At 35.0% G+C, this 25,307-nt stretch overlaps 1 protein-coding gene and 1 long non-coding RNA gene across 6 annotated transcripts in view; one reads left to right on the top strand and one right to left on the bottom strand.

Annotated features, from left to right (window-relative positions):
• Window positions 1–21,931, top strand: part of MON2 (MON2 homolog, regulator of endosome-to-Golgi trafficking) — a 116,211-nt gene extending 94,280 nt beyond the window's left edge. For all 5 annotated transcript variants that reach the window (XM_073213352.1, XM_073213351.1, XM_017649757.3 and 2 more), the window contains 5 exons: window positions 2,355–2,415; window positions 3,535–3,658; window positions 6,461–6,668; window positions 7,986–8,068; window positions 20,536–21,931. In XM_073213352.1, the coding sequence (XP_073069453.1) occupies window positions 2,355–2,415; window positions 3,535–3,658; window positions 6,461–6,668; window positions 7,986–8,068; window positions 20,536–20,699 (640 nt within the window). In that variant the 3' untranslated portion in view covers window positions 20,700–21,931. The remainder of the gene's footprint in view (window positions 1–2,354; window positions 2,416–3,534; window positions 3,659–6,460; window positions 6,669–7,985; window positions 8,069–20,535) is intronic.
• Window positions 6,677–20,528, bottom strand: LOC140843579 (uncharacterized). Its single transcript, XR_012121427.1, has 3 exons — window positions 19,943–20,528; window positions 9,677–9,701; window positions 6,677–7,605 (listed from the first exon to the last, which is right to left on the bottom strand). It is a non-coding gene; the product is annotated as an uncharacterized lncRNA (long non-coding RNA).
• Window positions 21,932–25,307: the final 3,376 nt, after the last annotated feature.

Here is a 25,307-nt window from a genome sequence, read left to right as displayed (position 1 = left end):
CAGCTTCAGAGTATCAAAACATGGTACTTGTCCTCTAGAAGACACATGGCCTAGTGGAACTTTCTATAATTAATGGTCTGTGGACCTTAAGTTAAAAATCACTAAGTACTACCCAATATAATTGAAAGGAAACATGTTCACAAAAATCTAGTTCACTAATGTTCACAGCAGTATAGCCAAAAAATAAAGACAATTCAAATCTTCATCAGCATCAATGATGAATGGATAAATTAAATGTGGTATATCCATACAGTGGAATATTCAGCTACAAAAAAGGGATGAAATACTGATGCATGCTACAACATAGGTGGATCTTGAAAACATTATGCTAAATATTATGAAAGAAACCAGACACAAAAGCCCATATAATGTCTGATCTCATTTAAATGATATATCTAAAATAAGGCAAACTCATGGAGACAGAAAATAGATTAATGGCTGCCAGAAAACACAACTTTTTTTGTCAGTTCGAGGACTTGTTATTTTTAATAGACTCATGAGAAGAATTTTTTAAAAACCACTAACTGCTGTACTCCTCAAACAGAGAATTTAAGAATCTTATATGGCCTATAAATCTTATATAACCATCTCCTATTATATAATTATAGGTAAACTCTGTTAATCATCAGTGTTTTTTTAAAGTTCATCTAGTGTTTTTTGATATGCTCGAAGTGTTTAGTAAGGAAACTAATAAATTAAAATGAATAACCACTAATTTGTGTTCTGAAATCAGAATCTGCACAATCAAATAATTTGCGGATTTATTGATCATTGGTATTAGTGAACCTTTCAGTTTTTAGCCTTGTGGGCTACTTTCTTCCCTTATAAGATATTTTAAGAATCCAGTTCAGTGTTCCTGATATATGATCCCAATAGCACTAAAATCATTGGTGTATGTTCCTAAAGAGCTTTTGGGGGGTAGTCAGCCATCCTTAGATTCCTCTACCATCATCACCATCTTTATCACTAAAAAATTATATTCCTTGATTATAAATTAGAATTAAACACAGCTTTTACTTCCAGAGATATAGATAGGATCTATAAAGCTACCTTGATAGTAGTGGTTGTAAAATTCCCACTATTGGTTCAAGTTTAGGTACATGTCTTTAAATTTTTTTTCCTATAGTTCCTTATACTAGATATAATCTAGGACTTGCACACCAGAGTGTAAGTTCTGTGAAATGGGGACTGAGTCCATCCTGTTTACACTGGATCTTGTTTGGTGCCTGACATAAAGTAGTTGATACATGGTAAATATTTGTTGGATGAAAAATGTCCTCATCAGGCAAACCAAGATCTGGTCCCCAAAATGTAGTAATGTAGTATGTTTGTGTGTGTGTGTGTGTGTGTATTTTAATACCTGTAAATAGATAACCAAATAATGCCAAGTAGAGCAGAAGAAGTCCTAGATACAAAACTATACTAGACCTGTAAACCCAAATATGATAATACTGTTTTTACATTTAGAACATAAAAGAGAAGTTAGGCTCAAGCAGGTAAGTCTAGGTTCAAACTGTAGCCTTATCATTTACTTACAGTGTGTTCTTGTGGGTATAACAAGCTATTTTAAGCTTTAGTTTGCTTCTCTGTCAATTATATGATGATAATACGTGTAGTTACAGTGGGGACATATGAGATTATACAAATCATGCTCTTAGTACAGTGACTGGCTCTCTAATTTTAGCTGTCATTTACTGTAGTAATTAATCATTACCATCCTCAACTGTTCCTAAGTAAATATATTTCACTGTTTCATATGTTTAATACCATTTTATTGCTCATTCTTGGTAAGAGCCACAGGGTTTAGAATTCACCTTGGTTCTTTCAGAGCTATTGATTCCCTCCTATCTTGCTGGGATAATTTTCAGCTTTAGAAAGTCTGAATCAGTCCTCTTTTTTTTTCACATGTTCTCTTTTATTGTAAAAATCTTTACATTGTGTTTGTTACAAATTAATGATTAATGAGCTGTCCCTGAGGGAAAATTGCAGCAACTTGACCAAGGCCCTCTTATTTAAATCACTGACAATATTGTAAGTGAATTCAGGTATTTTTGCTGTAGCTGCAGATGATAATATCTTTACTTTTCCTTGTTTTTTTAATTCATAGTACTTAAAGTTTAGTTGTACAGATTTCATATAGTTCAAGATTGGAGCAAGTATTTTTATAGATGGAAGTTCATGTTTGTAATTAGCTTAGTCATTTATACTAACTTTAATTAAAAATACTCTATTTCAAATAAATGGTAATGTCCCAACCTGAGTGAAAAAATATATTTTTTTATTTAATTACTGTTTATTTCCAGGAAATATTTTACCTTTTAAAAATAACTTGTTTTATTTGTTTATTCCCTTAGCATACCTCCAGATAATCTCTCTATTCAAGAATTTCAAAGAAATGAAAGTATTGATGTTGAGGTGAGAAAGTTATTCAAAACATTTTCCTTACCATTTGTGAAAAATAAGTATTAGAAATGTTAAAAGTATAAAATTGCTAAAAAGTAAAGTAATTGTTTAAGACTGAACTAAAAGCATTAAAATTCTCACAAAGGCTAAAGGTTAGTTTTTAAAGCACTGACACTAAAAAAATTATTTCCTTACATTTGTTAACTTTGTGTACATGTTGTATAGATAGTAGTGTCCATTTAATAATTTTAAAAAGCAGCTAATTCAGTAAAATAAGTCCTTTAGTCACTGAGCATGTTTTTTAGAGCTTGTTCTACAGTTTGACAAACCAGGCACTTGTGGTTCAAATGAATCAATAAGTTGCTTAGATTTTTCTGTTTTTAACCAGCTGTAGATATAGACTCTAGAACTCTTGAGGCAAATAATGAGTGTTTTATAAAGAATGTATTTTGTTGATGGAATTTAAAGTCATTTTAAAGTAGTTTTTTAGTTATGAATTTTTGTTTGGGGGTTGTTTTTGATCATTTGCTTTAAGTAGGATAGGAAGATTCTCAAGTAAATAAAATTAAGTAAATCTAAGTGTACATAAAGAACATAAGCATCATATAGATACAAAATATTGCGCTTTGTCTACCCCTATATTAAAACTTGTAAACTTCTAACTTTTCTTATTTTTTTCAAAGGGCAAATTACAGATTATATTTTAGAAATAGATATTTTTTAAAAATTATATCATTTTACTTTCTCTTATAGCTAGCTTGTTGGTTATAAAAAGATGATTTAAATTTTATTTTTAATCCTACCTTGGATATTTTATTCTAACATGGATAAGTTTCATATGCTGACTTTTGTCTAGAGCACTCTGCATTTATCATGTTGAAGATTTATTAAAATGGCTGCATAGTAAACAGTTTGTAGTGTTGTTGACTATTTTATAATGAAGTTATTTATGAAGACAGATGAGTAGACTTGTCATCCTGTATATTAACATTAAAACATTTGTGTAATTTTAAGATTCTTTAACTGATTTTCTTTTAAACTAAAATTTAAATTTTACTGTAAAAATTATCATATGAGCCAGTTTCTTTGAAGGGAAAAAAAAATGCTTTTCAATTTGCCCTTTTGTTTTAGGTAGTTCAGCTTATCAGCACTGAGATACTGCCTTATGCAAATTTTATTCCTAAGGAATTTGTTGGTCAGATAATGACTATGCTTAATAAGGGCTCAATACATTCTCAATCGTCTTCATTTACAGGTATGTTAATTTTAACAATTTATTTAAAATATTAGTAAGTACTGAAGTACTTTTGAAGAAACTGACTGTAGAAAACCTATGATTTTGGTAAAATGTGAACTGGAAGAATGGCAAGAGGATTTTTAAGAATGTGATAGAACATTAAGCATTATGGGGGGAAAATGTGAATATTCTGTGAATTATATGTAATGAATTAAATTGGTGAGCACTTATGAGACCTGCCTAAGTCACTGTAGGCTGACACAAGTTACCAGTTTTGTGAAGTCATGGATTACTGAGAAGTAATGAATGTGTATTTTGCCACTTAGTAGTTGGTTAGCTTCTCTGACTCTCAGTTTTGCCACCTATAAAATAAAGATATTAGTATCAACCTCTCAGAACTATAAGTTGCAGAGTTAGTTAAAAAAATAGGATGCCTTAACCTGTTTTAGGGAACTAACAATTTAATGCCATCTGTATGCAGGGTATTATGCTAGAATGTTACGTCATTCCTCACAAAATTTCTATGAGAATAGGCACCACCATATTGCAGAGGGGAAATGGGTTTGGAAAGGTTGAAGAAAACTACACAGTCTGAAGGCTGGAGTCCAAAATTCATCCTTAAAAATAACTAAATGCTTCTCTTCAATATCTCATGCTCCTGTATTGGGGATGGTATTTAAGTTGCCTTTTGCTCTTATTTCTCTCCGAAATCTGTGCTCAAGTGTTAAATGTAATCATGGCATCATAATGTGATTTTTCTGAAATAATTAAAAAACTGTAAGTTTGTGCCACTCATGTGCCACTCATATCCTTAATCCCCAGAATTTGCCAGAACCATGACTAACCTTCTAAGCTGTGCTGATCACTTTGAAGAGCAGTTATCTGCACAGTTTGACCACTAGGTGTCTCTCATACTGCTTACTTCACAAACTAGGTCTTTTCCCTAGCACAGACAATTTTAAAAACTGATCGGGTAAAGTGCAGATTGTTAATAAAGATGAGATACTCAGAGGGAAAAATTTGAGGTCCACTTATCTTAATGTAATCAACTTTTTATAATTAAGAGTATATAAAAATTTCTAGGCAGATTTTTGTAAAATATACATTAAGACAATATAATTAGATATAAATATTCTGTGGTAAACAAGGACTACTGAGTTATCGTTGTATACTTTTTCTAGCAGTTTTCCGCTGATATCTTTTGCCATTTATAGTATTAAATGTACCAAGAGATAAGGAAGCTCCATGGATATTGTTTCAGTGACTTTACCACAGGACACAAACTTTTAAGCTCTAAGTTGGAGTTTTCCTTAAATATATACATGCAAAGTCTTTCTTGTAAAGACACAATTACAGTTAGATACTAAAAAAGGTAAAAGATTTTATATACATGAAACAAGAAAAAATGCTATTAAAAAGGAATAGTCAGAAAAACAAAGAGCTCATGGAAACTAAAAATGTAACCCCTGAAATAAGTTCAGTGAAGGGTTGGAAGAATATATTCAGGAAATAGCCAGAATTAAAGCAAAGACAAAAAAGTGGACAATGTGAGAAGAAATAAAATTAATTGAAGGGGTCTAACGTCTGACAACAGCTTTTACAGAAAGAACAGAGCAAAGCTAGAACCGGTAGTTATCAAAGAATTAAACTGAGGATATAAATCTCCAGATTAAAAATAGTGCCTCAGTACCCAGAACAGTGAAAGGAAAAAGACCCACAATAAGGCATGTCATCATGAGATTTCAAAATACATATGATATAGAGAAAATCCTCTAAAGATTTGAAAAAGAAAAAAAAAAAAGTCCAGCACAAAAGAGTTTTATCAAAATGACATTGGAATTCTCAGTAACAACACTAGATGCTGAAAGACACTGAGGCAGTGGTTTCAGAGTTACAAATGGACAGGATTTTTAACATGGAGTTTCATACTTAGGCCCATTGTTGGCCAAGTATGAGTGTAGAACAGTAATTATTAAATGTCAGTGTGCATTATAATCAACTATAAGGCAAGCCATTACTGGGCTGTACCGTTGTAATTTCTGATTCAGTAGGTCTGGGGTAAGATATGAGCATATGCATTTCTAACAAGTTCTCTGCTGATGCTAATGCTCTTAGAAAGCATACTTTGAGTACCACAGTAAAGTGATAACATTTTCCGAAACGAAAGTTCTAAAAAACTTTACTTCCCATTTATGCTTTCTCAGGTACTACAGAATATGCTCCATGAAAACAAAGGAGTAAACCAAGAAAAGAAAGGGCATGAGATCTAGCAAGTGGGGTATAAACACAATTCCTAGGGTATGACAAAGACTAGTTGCAGGATATAGCTAGATAGCAGGTCTACAGAGCAACTAGTTCAGACTGGAGCAGAGGGCAGCCTCCAAGAAAGATGTTGCCAAGAGGAAAAAAGAGAGAGAGACACACACACACAACACATTATTACAAGTTTGACCATGTGGAAAACCACTGAAAACTATTTAATAGTGCTGTCAGAGAGTATAAAAAGATGAAGACAAGAAAAATGTTGAGTAGAATGAGATGTAATGTTGAGTAGATGAGAGTAAATGATTAAGAGTGTACATTCTTGCCTTTTTTTTGGTCTTGTAAGAGAGAAAATTTTTTATTAAATCCCGCTCCCCACACACATCCATACACACATATCAAAGAAAACATGTGTGTATGCTGTTAGCTATAAGTTTTTCACAGGTACCCTTCATTGGTCAAAGAATTTCTTTATATTTCTACTTTGCTAAGAGTTCTTATCATTAAGGTGTATTAATTTAACCTTTTGGTAACCATCCAAAATTGTCAATTTTACAGAAGCAGAGATTGATATTCGTTTAAGAGAGGAATTTTCTAAAATGTGTTTTGAAACATTGCTCCAGTTTTCCTTCAGTAATAAAGTCACAACACCTCAAGAAGGTTACATCTCACGAATGGCTCTCTCAGTACTTCTAAAGAGGTCTCAAGATGTACTGCACCGCTATATAGAGGACGAAAGATTAAGTGGTAAATGCCCTCTTCCAAGGTATGTATTTTATTTTATTAAAGAGGGAAATGCATTATTATAGTTATTAATAATAAAAAATCTCCAAAAACCAAGTTGTTTTATAAGTGATCTGAACTTACATGAAGCTGTTAATAATTTTATTTATCCCATACTAGTAAATACTCATGTCTTGCTGAAAATATATTAATGTTTTTTATTATAGTGGTTTTTCAACCTCTTTATGGAAGGTAAGTAATATATGATATATGTTCCAAATTACCTTTTTGAATTAGAAAGGAAATTTTGAATTATAAAATACATCTTCACTCAAGGATTTCTGGATAAAGACTTGTGGGTCAGTATGAGCACATGAATAGATCTCTCTAGAGAGAACATAACAGATAAATCATATTCTAGGAACTGCCTAGTTTGTTTTACAGTAATTTCTAGGTTTCAGTGTCTTTGAAGTTCTAGTTTCAATGTAACATCTTAGATCTTTTCACCTAATTTGCTTAATTAAGCCCTTTTACCTAAACTGATTTGCTTCTCATCTAGCCAAGCCATACCAGTGGAAAGGGCACTAGGCCTATCAGCTAAGCCAAGGCTAATCAAAGGGGGGATATTCATTAGATTATAACATATTATTTGATTTCAGAAAGCTACTTTTCCTTCATTTTTTAATGTTTTTAGTGCTTATTGCTTTTAAATTAAAACTTATTTATAGTTATCCTATATTGTATCATCCTATGTTTGATGCAATATCATTACATTATTTTCTAAAAAGCTGTATTTTGCAACACAATAAAATACTTCCATGCCTACAAAGGGAGGCTTTGAAACACTACCCTGTCATAGTGTTAGAAAAATCTTACCTGTAGAATGGTGACACAGATTCATACCAGGAATAGAGATGCAGAGTGGGGTGGTGGCTGGGAAGTTGGTTGTGGGGGCATTATAGAGCAGAAGAACTTTAGTTCTGTAGGAGAAAAAAGGGAATCAAGTTGCTCTTGTTGATCTTTTACTCCATGTTCTTTCTTCATTGCTAATGTCTCCAAATAGTGCCCCTTTGGGATTGATTTTGAGCATGTTTCTTATTTGTTCTATTAGATAAGTAAGTACTGTTGTAATTTTAAGTGTACTTTAAACAGCATGATAAAATATGTCCTAGAAGGCAATAGTAGTCTTTAGTCCCATTTAAGTTTTGTCAAAAAAAAAGAATTTAAAACTAACATTAACTTTGCATTGTATTGTGTTCAGTATTTTTCCAAAGTACATTTATTTGTATAAACCTAGTAAAAAATACACATGACATATTTTAAAATCTCTTTTAGAAATAATTTCCCATCTTTTTTTTAGGCAACAAGTAACAGAAATCATATTTGTTTTGAAAGCAGTCAGTACTCTCATTGATTCACTTAAGAAAACTCAGCCTGAGAATGGTAAGTGCTTGGAAACTCAGTTATTCTAAATTCATAACAATTATGTTCTATTTGTGATGTACTTTTCTATTACTATTAAGTTAACTGAATTTTAGGAACATAACAGCTATTAAACATTTTCTTCCATCCTTTTGATATCAAAGCATCAAGTCCATTAAGATGTCAATTAAGTTAAATTAATTAGTAATGTTTTGTCTTCTTTAGATTGAACAACAGTTTGGCTAAGTTTTATTTCTTTTTTTACTAAATTAGTCTGAATTCAGGGTGTGGCATGGAATTCATGTTTCATATATGTAGAACATCACTGACTTTCTGGGTAGAAGCAGGCTTCCATCTTATATTTGTACTGACTTGCATATAGATATAAACTATATAAATAATTTTAAATTATTTTTGTAGCTCTTTTTCATTTGTTTCCTTTCTGTTATCCTGTCCTATCCAATCCACTATTTACATTATTGCCAGAAATGATTTTTCTAATGATTCATTTTCCCATCCTTGTAAAACAAAACAAAACAAAACAGTATTTTCATTTACCATTACCTGCCACATATAAAGAGAACTGCTGTCTGACTCCATTCTAGTCATGCTTTATATCCCACTAGACTTTATGTCTCTTATTCTCCCACCAAATTAAATACTCAGTCCGTCCAGGTTTTCCCAGCCCTTTGCTTATTCCTTCTCTTGCCTATGTCCAACTACTTCAAATACCGCTCCACTTAAGGCTTGCTTTTAATCCTTAAAGATGAGTGATTTCTCTTTCTGTTGAACTCAAGCTATTTTATGCATACCTTTGTCTAAAAGCACTCGATTTGCAGTACAGTTATACACATGACTCATTGTCCTTAAATTGTAAGCTTTTTGAGAGGATTTTTAGACTAAGTTTTGTTCTGTTTTGAATACTCTGCAACATTGTTCCTCAAAGTATGGTTTGTTAGACCAGCCACTGGTCTTAAGAGTTTTTACTGGCCAAGGACAAGATAAAGAGGTGGTACCAGAATAATGTGTCACTAAGTATACTGGTTTTGCTGTCATTTCTTTATACAACTAGACATTGCTAAAGAAGAAAGTGTGTTGGTTTACAATCTGGCATAAGCACTTCAGCAGACTGGCATTTTAGTTAGCATTGCTTTTATAATACCCAAGAAAAAAGAGGTTTCTAATAAGTGCCTAATAAATGAGTCACAAGATATTTGTTCCTGTCAGTTATTTTATAATTAAAATAAATACATATTTTTCTGTTTTCAAAATCCACCTTATTGACATTTTGGCCTAGAAAAGGTGAGTATTACACTAAATTTTAAGAGGTAGTAGGCTTGTATTTATTCAACCCAGAGGAAAGGGTAGAATTTCCAAGAAAAATCCTGGAGCAATATCCTGAATTCAATCCATCAAGTTCAAATTTGAGTTCTCTTAAAAAATGTTCTGGTTGATATTTCAAAGAGGGAAACCATGTATTGACCTCATAGAGATCAGTAAAATAGATCACAGGATAGAATATGATTCTTAAAAATATACTTAAGAAATAAACAGGAAATTCTCTCTTTCCCAAGGTTTTGCTACAGATATATTAAAAATAACCAGTATATTTCAATGTATAGTACTTACATTATTTTCTGTGCTCTTTAGACAGCTGTCAAGAAGTTAACCAGAAAGGAAGAAAAGGGAAGGAAAACTCAGTTACCTTTGTTTTGTTTTTTGTTCTTTTTTTTAAACAAAGCCAATGGGCTATGGATAGGGCAATGTATTAATGATAGGTGTTGTAACTAAACTAATGTTAAAAATTGTTTAAGAGAGTTTGAATTATGGCTCTGGGTATATAAAGTGAAAATTTAAATTAAATGTAATCGTAAATGATGATTGTGGTAACATTATAATATACTGAAAAGGTATGGTAAACTTCATTAAGAAACATAAAAAAAGATAGAGAAAGCCATGCCTTTCCAGCATAAAAGTATGTTAGACTGCTCACAGCCAATCAGAATTAATTTAGAGGACAGGCACAAGGTTTAGAACCAATATACCCAATATTTGCTTAAAATGTTTGTTTGTTTTAGGGTTTTCTAATGTGATATGGGCCATTTGTTAGACTTTTTAGTTTGGAAGGATTTTGTTTTTATAATTTTAGTTGATCAGTATTTAAAAATTGCAATAGTTAATAAACATATACATGGTTTGAAAATACAGAAATATAAAAAGATACAAGGGATGATCTTTCCCCTGTTCTATATCTGCTCAGTTCTTATCTTATTATAGGCAACCATTTTTATTAGTTTGTGGATTTTTCCATAAGTTGATTACATAAATATAAAACATATACTCCAATAAGCCCCCACATTTTAACATGAATGAATATGCCTGATAACCCCATACTTATACCTAATATTCTGGACACTATTTTTTTCTACTTCATAAAACATCATGAAGATTCTTCAATGTCAATACATACATTTTTTCATTTTTTTGATGAAATTCAAAGTGCCCACCAACAAAATATTTTTAAAAATTTGAGTAGCTTTCTCTGAGCTTAAGATGTTATCTTAAATAATGTTTTTCTGTATTTTCCTGTAATAAATCAAGAATTAATTTGATCAGTTGACTACCTGGTACAATCTAGATAGTTTCAGTCTATGCAGTCTTTTTTTTCCTTCAATTCTTTAAATTGTGGCAAAACACATGTAACAAAATTTATCATCTAAACTATTTTTAAGTGTACAGTTCATTAGTATTAATTACATTTACCATCACCACTATCCATCTCCATAATTTTTTGCATCTTGTAACTGAAACTCTATACTCATTAAACAATAACTCCCATTACCCCCCCTTTGCAGCCCCTGCAAATCACCATTCTATCTTCTGTTTCTGTGGTTTTAACTACCCTTAAGTACAGCACTTAAGATAAATCTTACAGTATTTGTCTTTTTGTTACTTGCTTATTTCACTTAATATAATGTCAAGATTCATCCACATTGTAGCATATTACAGAAATCCTTCCTTTTGAAGGCTGAATAATATGACACTGTATGTGTGTGTATACATATATGTGTATATATATATATATATATATATATATATATATATACACACCACATTTTCCTTATCCGTTCATTCATTGGTGGACACTTGGGTTGCTTCCATGTTTTAGCTATTATGAGTAATGCTACTATGAACATGGTATGTACAGATACCTCCTGGAGGCCCTGCTTTCATTTCTTTTGGGTATATACCCAGAAGTAGTAGTACTAGATCATATGGCAATTCTTTTTTTTTAATTTTTTGAGGAGCCACCATATTCTTTTCCACATGGCCATACCATTTTACATTCCCACTAACAGTGAACAAGGCTTCTGATTTCTCCACATCTTCATCAACACTTGTTTTGTTTTAATGATAATAGCCATCCTAATTAGTATAAGGTAGTATCTCAATATAGTTTTGATCCTCATTTCCCTAATGATCAGTGATGTTGAACATCTTTTCATATGTTTTATTGGCCATTTCTGTATTTCTTTTGGAAAAATGTCTACTCAAATCCCTTGACTATTTTTGAATTGAGTTATCTTCTACAATTGAAGCCTCTATGCACCTCTGATCAGAACCAGCCACCAGAGCACAGATCCCTGATATATGGAGGACAGGGTCCTTTTGCCCACTCTGGCCTCCCATAAGCTGCCTGCACAGCTGCCTACCACATGGCTGGGGTGGGGGATGGGTAGCTGCTACTGTGTTAAGAGCTGAAATAGACTGAAGTTAAATGTAAAATCCTGTCCAGTTCTTCCTCTGGAAGTTGCAAGCCTGCAGTGGACTCCAGAGTTCCAAAAGTTTGATCAAACAGATTCTGCCAGTGCATTTTTTGTCTATGTGGGCAGACAATTTCAGATTCATGGTATTTTCTACTCTGCCATTTTCCCAGAATCCTCTCTACTCAGTCTTTTGTTAAAATATTAGTGGAGACTTATGGGAAGATGGCGGCATGAGTAGTTCAGTGAAAATCTCCTCCCAAAAACATATATATTTATGAAAATACAATAAATTACAACTATTCCTAAAAGAGACACCAGTGGATACAGTACAATAGCCAGGATACATCTCCATCTGCGAGAACTCAACCTCACATGAAGGAGATAAGATACAAGCTGCGGCCAGGCGGGATGCAAATGCCCCTGCACCCCAGAAGCTGGCAGGACCAAAGGAGTCGGAATGGGGAGGGAGTGAAAGCCCAGGACTGCTAAACAACCAGTTTTAGAAATCCGCACCCAGAGCGCAGACACAAGATGCATGGGGTGCTGGATATTAGAGAAACGGAAAAGCAAAACCTGTGGGCAGGTCCATGCAACTGGCGCCCCTGAGACAAAAGAAAAGAGAGTAATTTCTGTAAGTCTTAAAGAGACAGGGACCCCACAGCTGGACGAAGTCGTCTTAGCCAGCATCTGGGAATCCCAGGGAACTTTAGACGCCCTAACCCCCTGGGTGGCAGCAGAGCTCTGAAGCCTCTCACGGCACTCAGCAGCCTGCCAGTCATTCCCTCAACTGGCGAGGAACCCAACACACCAGCCCAGTAGTTGGAGAGTGGCAGCGCATACCAGGGGCAGCGGCACCAGAGGGGACTGGGAGTGGCCTGCATGTGCCAGTGGCACCAGAGAGGACCTGGAGTGGCTCATGCGAGACCACCGCAGCGGCAAGCGAGCAGCCCACGAGCAGCCCATGCATGCCAGCAGCAGCGGTGCCAGAGGAGCCCAGGAGCAGCCCATGCGTGCCGGTGGTGGTGGCACCAGAGGGGCACGGGAGAGGCCCGCGTGCACCTGCAGTGGTGCCAGAGGAAGCAGCCACACTCCCAGCAGCTGACCAGAATCCCAGCCTGACGCACAGCTGCCCAGGCCAGACCCAAAGGCTGCTGCTGGCACACAGGAGCCTGGCAGGGGCGCTGCTATCATGGAGGAGCGCACCTGGCATTCCTGCCACTCCCTGCAGGGCTCTGTGCTGCTCTGACGGAGACGCCACCCACAGCAGCTTAGGGGATTGACCCGGTGGCTGCTCCAGGAGTGTGGGTAACCGACACAGGCAGCGAAAAAGGACAAGGCATCCAGCAAGCAGAAAAGGACTTTCTTCTCCCAGCTGACACACCCGCAACCTGCCTACAGCCACTGCTATCACCATTAAAAGGCAGAAAAATTTAATGCAGTCCAAAATAGTTCAGACAACCCCTGAGAGAGGATCTGCAGAGACAGATTTAACTAGTCTCCCTGAAAAAGAATTCAAAATAAAAATCATAAACATGCTGATACAACTGCAGAGAAATATACAAGAGCTAAGGGATGACGTCCAGAGGGAGATTACAGAAATGAAACAATTTCTGGAAGGATTTATAAGCAGAATGGATAAGATGTAAGAGGCTATTGATGGACTAGAAACCAGAGAACAGGAGCGCATAGAAGCTAATGCAGAGAGATAAAAGGATCTTCAGGAATGAAACAATATTAAGAGAACTTGTGTGACCATTCCAAAAGGAACAATATCCGCATTATAGGAGTACCAGAAGAAGAAGAGACAGGAAAAGGGATAGAAAGTGTCTTTGAAGAAATAATTGCTGAGAACTTCCCCAAACAGGGGGAGGAAATAGTTGCTCAGACTGTGGAAGCACACAGAAATCCCAACAGAAGGGAACCTCAGACAGTAAGGTAGTAAAGAAGCTAACCTTGAACCTTTGGTAACCACGAATCTAAAGCCTGCAATGGTAATAAGTACATATCTTTCAATAATCACCCTAAATGTAAATGGACTGAATGCACCAATCAAAAGACAGAGTAATAGAATGGATAAAAAAGCAAGACCCATCTATATGATGCTTACAAGAGACTCACCTCAAACCCAAAGACATGCACATATTAAAAGTCAAGGGATGGAAAAAGATATTTCATGCCAACAACAGGAAGAAAAAAGCAGGTGTTGCAATACTAGTATCAGACAAAATAGACTTCAAAACAAAGAAAGTAACAAGAGATAAAGAAGGACATTACATAATGATAAAAAGCTCAGTCCAACAAGAGGATATAACCATTATAAACATATATGCACCCAACACAGGAGCAGCAGCATATGTGAAACATACTAACAGAACTAAAGAAGGAAATAGAATGCAATGCATTCATTTTGGGAGACTTTAACACACCACTCACACCAAAGGACAGATCCACCAGACAGAAAATAAGTAAGGACACAGAGGCACTGAACAACACACTAGAACAGATGGACCTAAAAGACATCTATAGAACTCTACATCCAAAAGCAACAGGATACACATTCTTCTCAAGTGCACATGGAACATTCTCCAAAATAGACCACATAGTAGGCCACAAAAAGAGCCTCAGTAAATTCCAAAAGATTGAAATCCTACCAACCAACTTCTCAGACCACAAAGGTATAAAACTAGAAATAAATTGTACAAAGAAAGCAAAAAGGTTCACAAACACATGGAGGCTTAACAACATGCTCCTAAATAATCAATGGATCAATGACCAAATTAAAAAGGAGATCCAGCAATATATGGAAACAAACGACAACAACAACACAAAGCACCAACTTCTGTGGGACGCAGCGAAAGCAGTCTTAAGAGGAAAGTATATAGCAATCCAGGCATCTTTAAAGAAGGAAGAACAATCCCAAATGAATAGTCTAATGTCACTTTTATCAAAATTGGAAAAAGAAGAACAAATGAGGCCTAAGGTCAGCAGAAGGAGGGACATAATAAAGATCAGAGAAGAAATAAATAAAATTGAGAAGAATAAAACAATAGAAAAAAATCAATGAAACCAAGAGTTGGTTCTTTGAGAAAATAAACAAAATAGATAAGCCTCTAGCCAGACTTATTAAGAGGAAAAGAGAATCAACACACATCAACAGAATTGGAAACGAGAAAGGAAACATCACGACGGACCCAACAGAAATACAAAAAATCATTAGAGACTACTATGAAAACCCAAGAAGCTGGAAAACCTAGAAGAAATGGACAACTTTCTAGAAAAATACAACCTTCCAAGACTGACCAAGGAAGAAACAACAAAGTTAAACAAACCAATTACGAGCAAAGAAATTGAAACGGTAATCAAAAAACTACCCAAGAACAAAACCCCGGGGCCGGACGGATTTACCTCGGAATTTTATCAGACACACAGAGAAGATATAATACCAATTCTCCTTAAAGTTTTCCAAAACATAGAAGAGGAGGGAATACTCCCAAGCTCAAACTCATTCTATGAAGCCAACATCACCCTAATTCCAAAACAAGGCAAATACCCCACCAAAAAAGAAAATTACAGACCAATATCCCTCATGAAAGTAGATGCAAAAATACTCAATAAAAAACAATAAAATATTAGCAAACCTAATTCAAAAATATATCAAAAGGATCATACACCGATGACCAAGTGGGTTTCATCCCGGGGATGCAAGGATGGTACAACATTCGAAAAATCCATCAACATCATCCACCACATCAACAAAAAGAACGACAAAAACCACATGATCATCTCCATAGATGCTGAAAAAGCATTTGACAAAATTCAGCATCCGTTCATGATAAAAACTCTCAGCAAAATGGGAATAGAGGGCAAGTACCTCAACATAATAAAGGCCATATATGATAAACCCACAGCCAACATCATACTGAACAGTGAGAAGCTGAAAGCTTTTCCTCTGAGATCGGGAACAAGACAGGGATGCCAACTCTCCCCACTGTTATTTAACATAGTACTGGAGGTCCTAGCCACGGCAATTAGACAAAACAAAGAATTACAAGATATCCACATTGGTAAAGAAGAAGTTAAACTGTCACTATTTGCAGATGACATGATATTGTACATAAAAAACCCTAAAGACTCCACTCCAAAACTACTAGAACTGATATAGGAATTCAGCAAAGTTGCAGGATACAAAATTAACACACAGAAATCTGTGGCTTTCCTATACACTAACAATGAACCAATAGAAAGAGAAATCAGGAAAACAATTCCATTCACAATTGCATCAAAAAGAATAAAATACCTAGGAATAAACCTAGCCAAAGAAGTGAAAGACCTATACCCTGAAAACTATAAGACACTCTTAAGAGAAATTAAAGAGGACACTAACAGATGGAAACTCATCCCATGCTCTTGGCTAGGAAGAATTATTATCATCAAAATGGCCATCCTCCCAAAGCAATATACAGATTCGGTGCAATCCCTATCAAATTACCAACAACATTCTTCAACGAACTGCAACAAATAGTTCAAAAATTCATATGGAAACACCAAAGACCCCAAATAGCCAAAGCAATCCTGAGAAAGAAGAATAAAGTTGGGGGGGGGATCTCATTCCCCAACTTCAAGCTCTACTACAAAGCCGTAGTAATCAAGACAATTTGGTACTGGCACAAGAACAGAGCCACAGACCAGTGGAACAGATTAAAGACTCCAGACATTAACCCAAACATATATGGTAATTAATATTCGATAAAAGAGCCATGGACATACAGTGGGGAAATGACAGTCTCTTCAAGAGATGGTGCTGGCAAAACTGGACAGCTACATATAAGAGAATGAAACTGGATCACTGTCTAACCCCATACACAAAAGTAAAGTCCAAATGGATCCAAGACCTGAATGTAAGTCATGAAACCATAAAACTCTTAGAAAAAAACATAGGCAAAAATCTAATGGACATAAACATGAGTAACTTCTTCAGGAACATATCTCCCCGGGCAAGGGAAACAAAGGCAAAAATGAACAAGTGGGACTATATCAAGCTAAAAAGCTTCTGTACAGCAAAGGACACCATCAATAGAACAAAAAGTTATTCTACAGTGTGGGAGAACATATTCATAAATGACATCCAATAAAGGATTGACATCCAAAATATATAAAGAGCTCATATGCGTCAAGAAACAAAAAACAAATAATCCAATTAAAAAATGGGCAGAGGAGCTGAATAGACAGTTCTCTAAAGAAGAAATCCAGATGGCCAACAGGCATGGAAAGATGCTCCACATCGCTAATCATCAGAGAAATGCAAATTAAAACCACAATGAGATATCACCTCACACCAGTAAGGATTGCCATCATTGAAAAGACAAGCAACACCAAATGTTGGCAAGGTTGTGGAGAAAGGGGAACCCTCCTACACTGCTGGTGGGAATGTAAATTAGTTCAACCATTGTGGAAAGCAGTATGGAGGTTCCTCAGAATGCTCAAAATAGAAATACCATTTGACCCAGGAATTCCACTTCTAGGAATTTACCCTAAGAATGCAGCACTCCAATTTGTAAAAGACAGATGCACCCCTATGTTTATTGCTGCACTATTTACAATAGTCAAGGTATGGAAGCAACCTAAATGTCCAACAGTAGATGAATGGATAAAGAAGATGTGGTATATATACACAATGGAATATTATTCAGCTATAAGAAAAAAACAGATCCTACCATTCGCAACAACATGGATGGAGCTAGCGGGTATTATGCTCAGTGAAATAAGCCAGGCAGAGAAAGACAAGTACCAAATGATTTCACTCATATGGGGAGTATAAGAGCAAGGAAAAACTGAAGGAACAAAACAGCAGCAGAATCACAGAATCCACGAATGGACTAACAGTTACCAAAGGGAAAGGGATTGGGCAGGATGGGTGGGAAGGGAGGGATAAGGGCAGGAAAAAGAAAGGGGGCTTTACAGTTAGCATGTATAATGTGGAGGGGGTATAGAGCAGGCTCTACAACACAGAGAAGAGAAGTAGTGATTTTACAGTATCTTACTATGCTGCTGGACAGTGATTGTGAAGTGTTATGTGCAGGGGACTTGGTGAAGGGGGGAGTCTAGTAAATATATTGTTCTTTATGTAATTGTAGATTAATGATACCAAAATAAAAAATTAAAATTAAAAGAAAAAATATTAGTGGAAAATTTTCTGAACGCTTCTCCTCTGGCAAGGGAAACAAAAGCAAAAATGAACAAATGGAACTATATCATGCTAAAAAGCTTCTGTATAGTAAAGGACACCATCAGCAGAACAAAAAGGCATCCTACAGTATGGGAGAATGTATTTTTAAATTACATATCTGACAACGGGTTAACATCCAAAATATATGAAGAACTCATATGCCTCAACACCCAAAAAGCAAATAACCCTATTAAAAAATGGGCAGAGGATATGAACAGACACTTCTCCAAGGAAGAAATTCAGATGGCCAACAGGCACATGAAAAGATGCTCCACATTGCTAATTATCAGAGAAATGCAAATTAAAACCACAGTGAGATATCACCTCACACCAGTTAGGATGGCCAACATAGAGAAGAATAGGAACAAGAAATGCTGGTGAGGATGTGGATAAAGGGGAACCCTCCTACACTCCTGGTGGGAATGTAAACTATTTCAACCATTGTGGAAAGCAATATAGGGGTTCCTCAAAAAACTCAAAATAGAAATACCATTTGACCCAGGAACTCCTCTCCTAGGAATATACCCAAGGAAAACAACTCAGATTCAAAAAGACATATGCACCCCTGTGTTTATTGCAGTACTATTTACACTAGCCAACATATGGAAGCAACCTAAGTGTCCATCAGTAGATGAATGGATAAAGAAGATGTGGTACATATACATAATGGAATACTATTCAGCCATAAGAAAGAAACAAATCTTGCCATTTGCAGCAATATGGATAGAGCTAGAGGACATTATGCTCAGTGAAAGAAGTCAGGTACAGAAAGACAAATACCAAATGATTTCCCTCATTTGTGGAGTATAACAATGAGGCAAAACTGAAGGAAAAAAATAGCAGCAGACTCACAGACTCCAAAAAGGGACTCCTGGTTAGCAAAGGGGAGGGGTGGGAGAGGGCAGGTGGGGAGGGAGGGAGAAGGGGATTGTGGGGTATCATGATTGGCACACATGGTGTGTCGGGGGGTTCATGGGGAAGACAGTGTAGCACAGAGAAGACAAGTAGTGACTCTGTGGCATCTTACTACACTGATGGACACTGAGTGCAATAGGGTATGGGGGGGACTCGATAATAAGGGTGAATGTAATAACCCATTGCTTTTCTTGTAAAATCTTCATAAGAGTGTAACCCTAACCCTAACATGTAAAACAGATAAAAAGAACAGCTCTGGCCTGACATCCCCTTCCTCACCAATACCATCAGCTACACTCTCCCTTTCTATTTCTACCCTCATTCCAAGGATACCCCTGTTTGGGTGGAGAAGGGATTAAATAAACAGTCTAGCATTCTCCACAGCATGTACTAAAGAACAAATATAAATGATGGTAAATTATGTCAGTAGATACTGTATGAAAAAAAATTCTATAAAATAATTTTGGAAACCCTGGATTAAAGTTAAAACTGTAATTTTATTACAATCCTTTGATAAATTCATGTTAATTATGAATCCCCAAAAGGGAAGATAATATATACAATGTCTGCAAAACTTACTTGATCATGGATTTTTTTTTTAAGAAGTAACTTGAAGAAAAATAGTTTGAGAAACTCATTCCTTTATTCTATAGCGGAAGTTAAGATAAAGAGATTATATGACTTGACCAGGCACTTAGTTGACCCTCATTAAACTGGAATGGAAAATAGAATCAAAGCTCCTTACATGTGTTAGAAGATTCTTTCTTTTATAATGTACAGCCTACCAGATTTGAGACTCGTTCCACAAAGTGTAACATACATCAAACTGTAAGAAAAATCTGTTAGCAGGTTTTATTGCATATTTTGCTTTCAACAATATGCACAGTACTTACAGGAAAATAGAAATGTAATATGTGATCTCAGAGTATAAGGAAACTACAAACTAATTGGGATATAACACTTGGCCATTTACCAAATAGCACTCACCTGTTTTAGTTGTTCATGACAGTGGTGAGGAAGGCATACATGTCCCTTCCCACGACAATTTAAATCTAGTGATACACGTTAAAAGGTTAGCAAACATTACAAGAAAAGAATGGCTATTTTTTTCAAATGTGTGGTCATTTGAAACTAAAATCAGTATCAGGGACATTCGTGAGGAAATCATTTAAAATATTTATATTTTTACCATAGAAATGCAGAAAAAATGAATTGTTTTCTAATTGTCCTTGAAATATACATTGCATTCTCTGGCAGTTACACTAAAAATGACAAAGATTTAGATTCTAGGTTGTTAGCTTCCAAGGCCTTCACAAGTTGCAGTATCATTTAAAATGGATTTTATTAAATTTGCTGGTTTTGTTGACTCTGCACAATGTATATTTTTTCCTCATATCTTACTCAGTACTGCAGGAAATTTTCCAAATATTAAAAAAGGAAAAGTTACTGGCTTGTGGAATCGCCATCATATTTTGGAATGTTTAAATTTGCATTGTATTTAAAGGATTGTGTTTATGCTGATTGGATAATCTACCACTTAAGTCCACTCTTTTTTGAGGTTTTATATGTTCTCGTTACAGTTGATGGAAATACGTGGGCACAAGTAATTGCCTTATACCCAACGTTAGTTGAATGCATCACCTGCTCATCGTCGGAAGTCTGCTCTGCACTGAAAGACGCCCTAGTTCCCTTTAAAGATTTCATGCAACCACCAGCATCCAAAGTCCAAAATGGAGAATCTTGACCGGCTACAAAAAATTTTAAGAAGATATTTGAAGAATGTTTGCTCCCCAGAGAGTCTTTTCTGAGAAGGACATTTCTTAATACAAATAATTCTTGGCAGCTGTTACTGGCCTCCTTTAAATTGTACTTACCTGTGTTCAGTAATTCATACTACACACTTAAACGTCAACAAAGGCTCCTGAGTGAGTAGCAGTGTGAGCCTTTGAGCAGTTAAACTGATGGCAGAGATAGTTAACACTACAGCACACCCGCCACCCTGTCTTCAACTGGTGATTTAAAAGTGAGCTTGTGTACAGTTTGTGGTGTGTGTGTTAATGATGTACTTTTTAAAAAGAAAGAAAAGCTATTTCATTCAGTCAGATTTATTAGGCTGGGGTTTTTGCATCTTTTTTCAAGTACAAAATTGTACTAAAATTTTATGCAAGATGGTACTGTAACATTCCATATTATCTATAACCAGCCTTTGTAAACAAAGGGAACTGATTGATACATACTTGTGTGTATAATAAATGGTACAGTTCTGTATAAAATAGTTGCATTTATTATTTAAATTTTTAAGATATTGATAATGCTAAATGCTTAAAGCTGTATTTATTATTAATACAAAATTGTTTGCTTACATTTTACTTACAGTTTGCCACCTTAAGTGGTAGATGTGCTCACCATATGATCATGCAGCTAGCTTAATGCTTATTTTAAATGTGTTTACTAGTGACTATTAAACATCTGGCTGGAATGGTCATGTGAACACAGCACCAAATAGTTTATGATTTGCTGATTTTGCAACTTGGAAGTATAGGTTATTAACTTAATACATTGAGATATATTATAGCACTATGACTCTATCATACCTCATTTCTTTGAATATCTTCCCCAGCTTTCACATGAGTGTGACTGTTTTTATATCTGCTGTCTGGATTATAAAGACTTTTCATATTTTATATTTCTACTGATTTTTTTCCCACTAAGAACATTTATCACTATCTCTGAATTATGACCCAGGCAAGATGATTTCAGATTTATTTCCTAAAGTTTTGCCTGTGAAGTTATGTTCATTTCAGTGCTGTGTTTTGTAATATCTTCTTGAGAAGAAAAATAACTATAGTAGCCCACAAATACAGCATGTGTGTGTATTCTAAAACAATGAGAAGTGTATTTTTGGAGATAATGAAGCATTTAGAAGTGCAGTAAACTTTCCATCATGGAATAAAATGTTAATTTTGTTTCACTTTCCTATCTAGTGAAGAAGTGCCCTTGAGTACATTAACTTAATTGTTTCTTAAAAAACTGACCTAGCTTACTGTATTTTTTGTCTAATGGGTTATGGTCTCATATTTTTCTTCTGAGTTAAATTTTCATAATAATTTATGGGAAGACTCAAAGATGTTTAAAACAGTGATTATTCATAAGAAATCATAATGGTATCAGTATTATTTTAGTGTGCTAGAAGGCCTTTGATTTTAGTAGAATTTATACGTTCTAGCTTCTACAGATTAATTATAAAACTATAAGAAGATACTAGATTTGAGAAACAAATGAGATACAATTTTGAGGCAACTGTAATTGTGTAAACATGTGGTAAGGTCTTTTTTGAGAAGTTATTTTTTTTATGTGAATTAATTAACTATTTTATAATTTCACCTGAAATTAAAGTAAATATATGACATTTCCTAGATTCTCTCTTCAGCATTTTCCTTAAAGTTGTAAAAAAAAATTGTTCAAGCTGTGTAATTAGTTTATTTTCTATATTTGGATAAATTAAGTTGGAGATTAGAAAAATCTGCGTGTCACTGATAAATGCTGAAATAGAATGAGTAGTGTTACCAGTTAAGTACATGTTAAAAATATTGCCATGATTTACATGAAGTAAAAACATGTCTATTCTTGAGAAATAACAGATCAATCACAATCATAATAATTATTCTCCAGAGAAAATTAAGTATGAGTCAAGGGTATGCAGCATGTATTTATATAAATTGAGCAGTGTTAGCTAATATTATATCAGTTTTCAATACAAGGGCTGTGCCCTACAGATCACAATATAAATGTGGCAAATGTGTTAATACCATATAATGTAGTAATCCGCATCAGTCTCAGTGACAGGCAAAGTGGACTGCCCCCTTCCTTGGTGGTATAATTTGGCATGTTTTCCCTCCCAGAAAAACACTAGCCACCCTGAGGAGTCAATGCTAACAATTCATTCCCTTGAGTCAAGCATTCCTTTAGGCTGCCTTTTCTGAAAAACCTTAATCCCTGGGGAGGTTAACACATTGCTCTAGTCTTAGTATAAATGGGTTCTTTAGTGACTGGAAGAACCAGAATGTGTGAGAGATACTGGATGCTAAGAGATTAAAAAAGGAAGCCCCCAAAGCTAAGTCATTTTTCAGCACAGTTGAGACCATGACTAGTCCTTGGAACAGTGGGAGAAGTAAAGTCCTTTGGGATGGGTATTATAAATAGCAATGATCACTTGTCATTGACAGTGCCTGTTATATAGATTACTGGACAACAGCCATATACCAACAGTTGGATTAAAGTTCTTTTCTGACATTTTTCCATTATAAAGGAAACAAACTAATTTTCAACTTGAATAGCTTACTTTTGAGTTTCCTATAATGCTACCACTGCCAAAAAAGAAAAGAATAGGCTATTTTGTTGTGCCTTAAATTGTATTCTTTATAACTAGTGTTGGTTTTGCTGGCTTAACTGTAACACTTATTAGAAGTATAATTTGTAACACTTATTAGGAGCCTTTCAGGTATCAAAACAAAAAATGCCTAAAAGTCTGGCTTAATGAGAACCACTATTCACTTGCTTTCATTGTAAATTGTATTATATTAACAGCTGTGTGGTTTCTTACGTGGTTTTCCCTATATGGTTATTGATTCAACTCTTGCTGTATCCCTTAAGTCCTATGAGGCACCACAAAGAAGAAATTTACAATTGAATGTACGTATTTTATTCTGAAGAATAATAATTCCCTTAAACTAATTCTGTAGTAGGCCAGTTACAACTAGGTTATTTGTCCTTTCTCAGTGTAACATGAGACTGTTTCATTTATTGGCACAGTCTGGTACTACTAGTGCCAAAACCATCAGGCCAAAGGGTCAGTTAAGAAACGGGATGAAACAGCATAAATTACTGACCAGTGTTAGAAAACAACTCATAAGTATTATGAAGTTGTCATTATTGCATTCGTGTTAATGACAGTGTAGTTATTATATAGTGACCAAATGCCTGTGACTGCTATAAAAAAATTAATAGTAGAGATTTAGAAGCCCCTGGAAGGAATCAATGTCCAGGCCAAGAATATTGTCGATTATTGTTTTTTATACATAACTGCCACAGGTGTGGGAAAAAATGGTCTCATGAAAGCATTGCTAGCAGACTAGTGTATTCTCTGGATTTCTGCTTAGGCTTGGTGTTTTGGCAAATATGCTGACCTTATGTAAAGTCCCATGCTTTACTACTCTTAGTGTTGTGGGCTTGTATAGTAGAAAGAATTTTCCTTTTTAAGTCACCATGAGAAGAACAGGAGTTCATACCACATGGTGTGTTACTAATTTATTAAGGGAAGACAGTTTTTCTCAAGACTTGAGAATTGCTTGAATTAAAAATTCTGTTACTTCTGGCAAGTAGAGTAGTGCTTTCAATGTGAATGACAAGTTTTATAGAGAAGGAAAGTTATGTCTTTGTTTCTTGACTTAAAAACTGTTTGAGAGGAGTTAGATAAATATCGTTTTCTTATGTATCTAGTAATTTTGAATGCAAAAGCAGGGTTGGCCTTTAAAGGAGCTTGCAGTGGGTCGTTTTGCAAATACACACACTCTTAGGAATCTTAACTGAGGCAGTGAAGAGTGGAGGCTCTGCCTCTTAACTTCAAGGCCTGATAACTTCTCAAAGCCTCTTGTTCTCTTATCTCTGCAACAGAGATGATAATGAGTTACTAATTCTTTTGAGAAAAAAATACACAGTTTGAATTTGGAGTTGGTTTTATAATGGCTTCTTAGGGTAAATATTCAAGTTGTTTGATAAATTTATTTCTCTATGCTTAATAAGACTTTTGCTCTATATTTTTCTTCCTTTTCTTCCTGCACCATTTCCTCCCCTTTTCTCTTTCGTTCTGTGTTTATCTTACCTTCTTTTTTTATATTTTCTTCCAGTTTTTCAGTTTTTCTCCTTTCATTCCTCTTTCATTCTTTGCCTCTTTTCCAGCTTTTCCTCTAATGTCAACTGTATGCTGTTCAAGAGAAGCAGAGCTATTAATGGTAGCTTTTCTAATAAATAAGATTCTGGAAATACCTTCTACTTTGACCTCTATTGCTTTTTGCAAAGGTGAAGTCACCCTGCCATTTCAAATTAGCTGAACAAGTAAATTTGTGACTATAGTTCCTACCATCTTTCTGAATCCATAGGATTCAGCAGCCAGAACAGTCACAAAATGGGATTGCTGTAAATAATGTGAATTCAGCAGCTAAACTTGGAACAACCATGTCTTTTCCTTTTATGTGTGTAGAGAGATTATACCATTTTTCTCAAAAGGGAGGCTTTAAAATTTATGTGCATGAGTTTATTTTTCTTTGCCTTTTAGGGGGGTTTTTCCTGTTTT

The sequence above is a fragment of the Manis javanica genome, chromosome 10, assembly GCF_040802235.1.
Source record: "Manis javanica isolate MJ-LG chromosome 10, MJ_LKY, whole genome shotgun sequence".
In the NCBI taxonomy this organism is placed as follows: domain Eukaryota; kingdom Metazoa; phylum Chordata; class Mammalia; order Pholidota; family Manidae; genus Manis; species Manis javanica.
The sequence above is the reverse complement of the archived record's forward strand: the minus strand, read 5'-3'. Positions and strand labels throughout refer to the sequence as shown.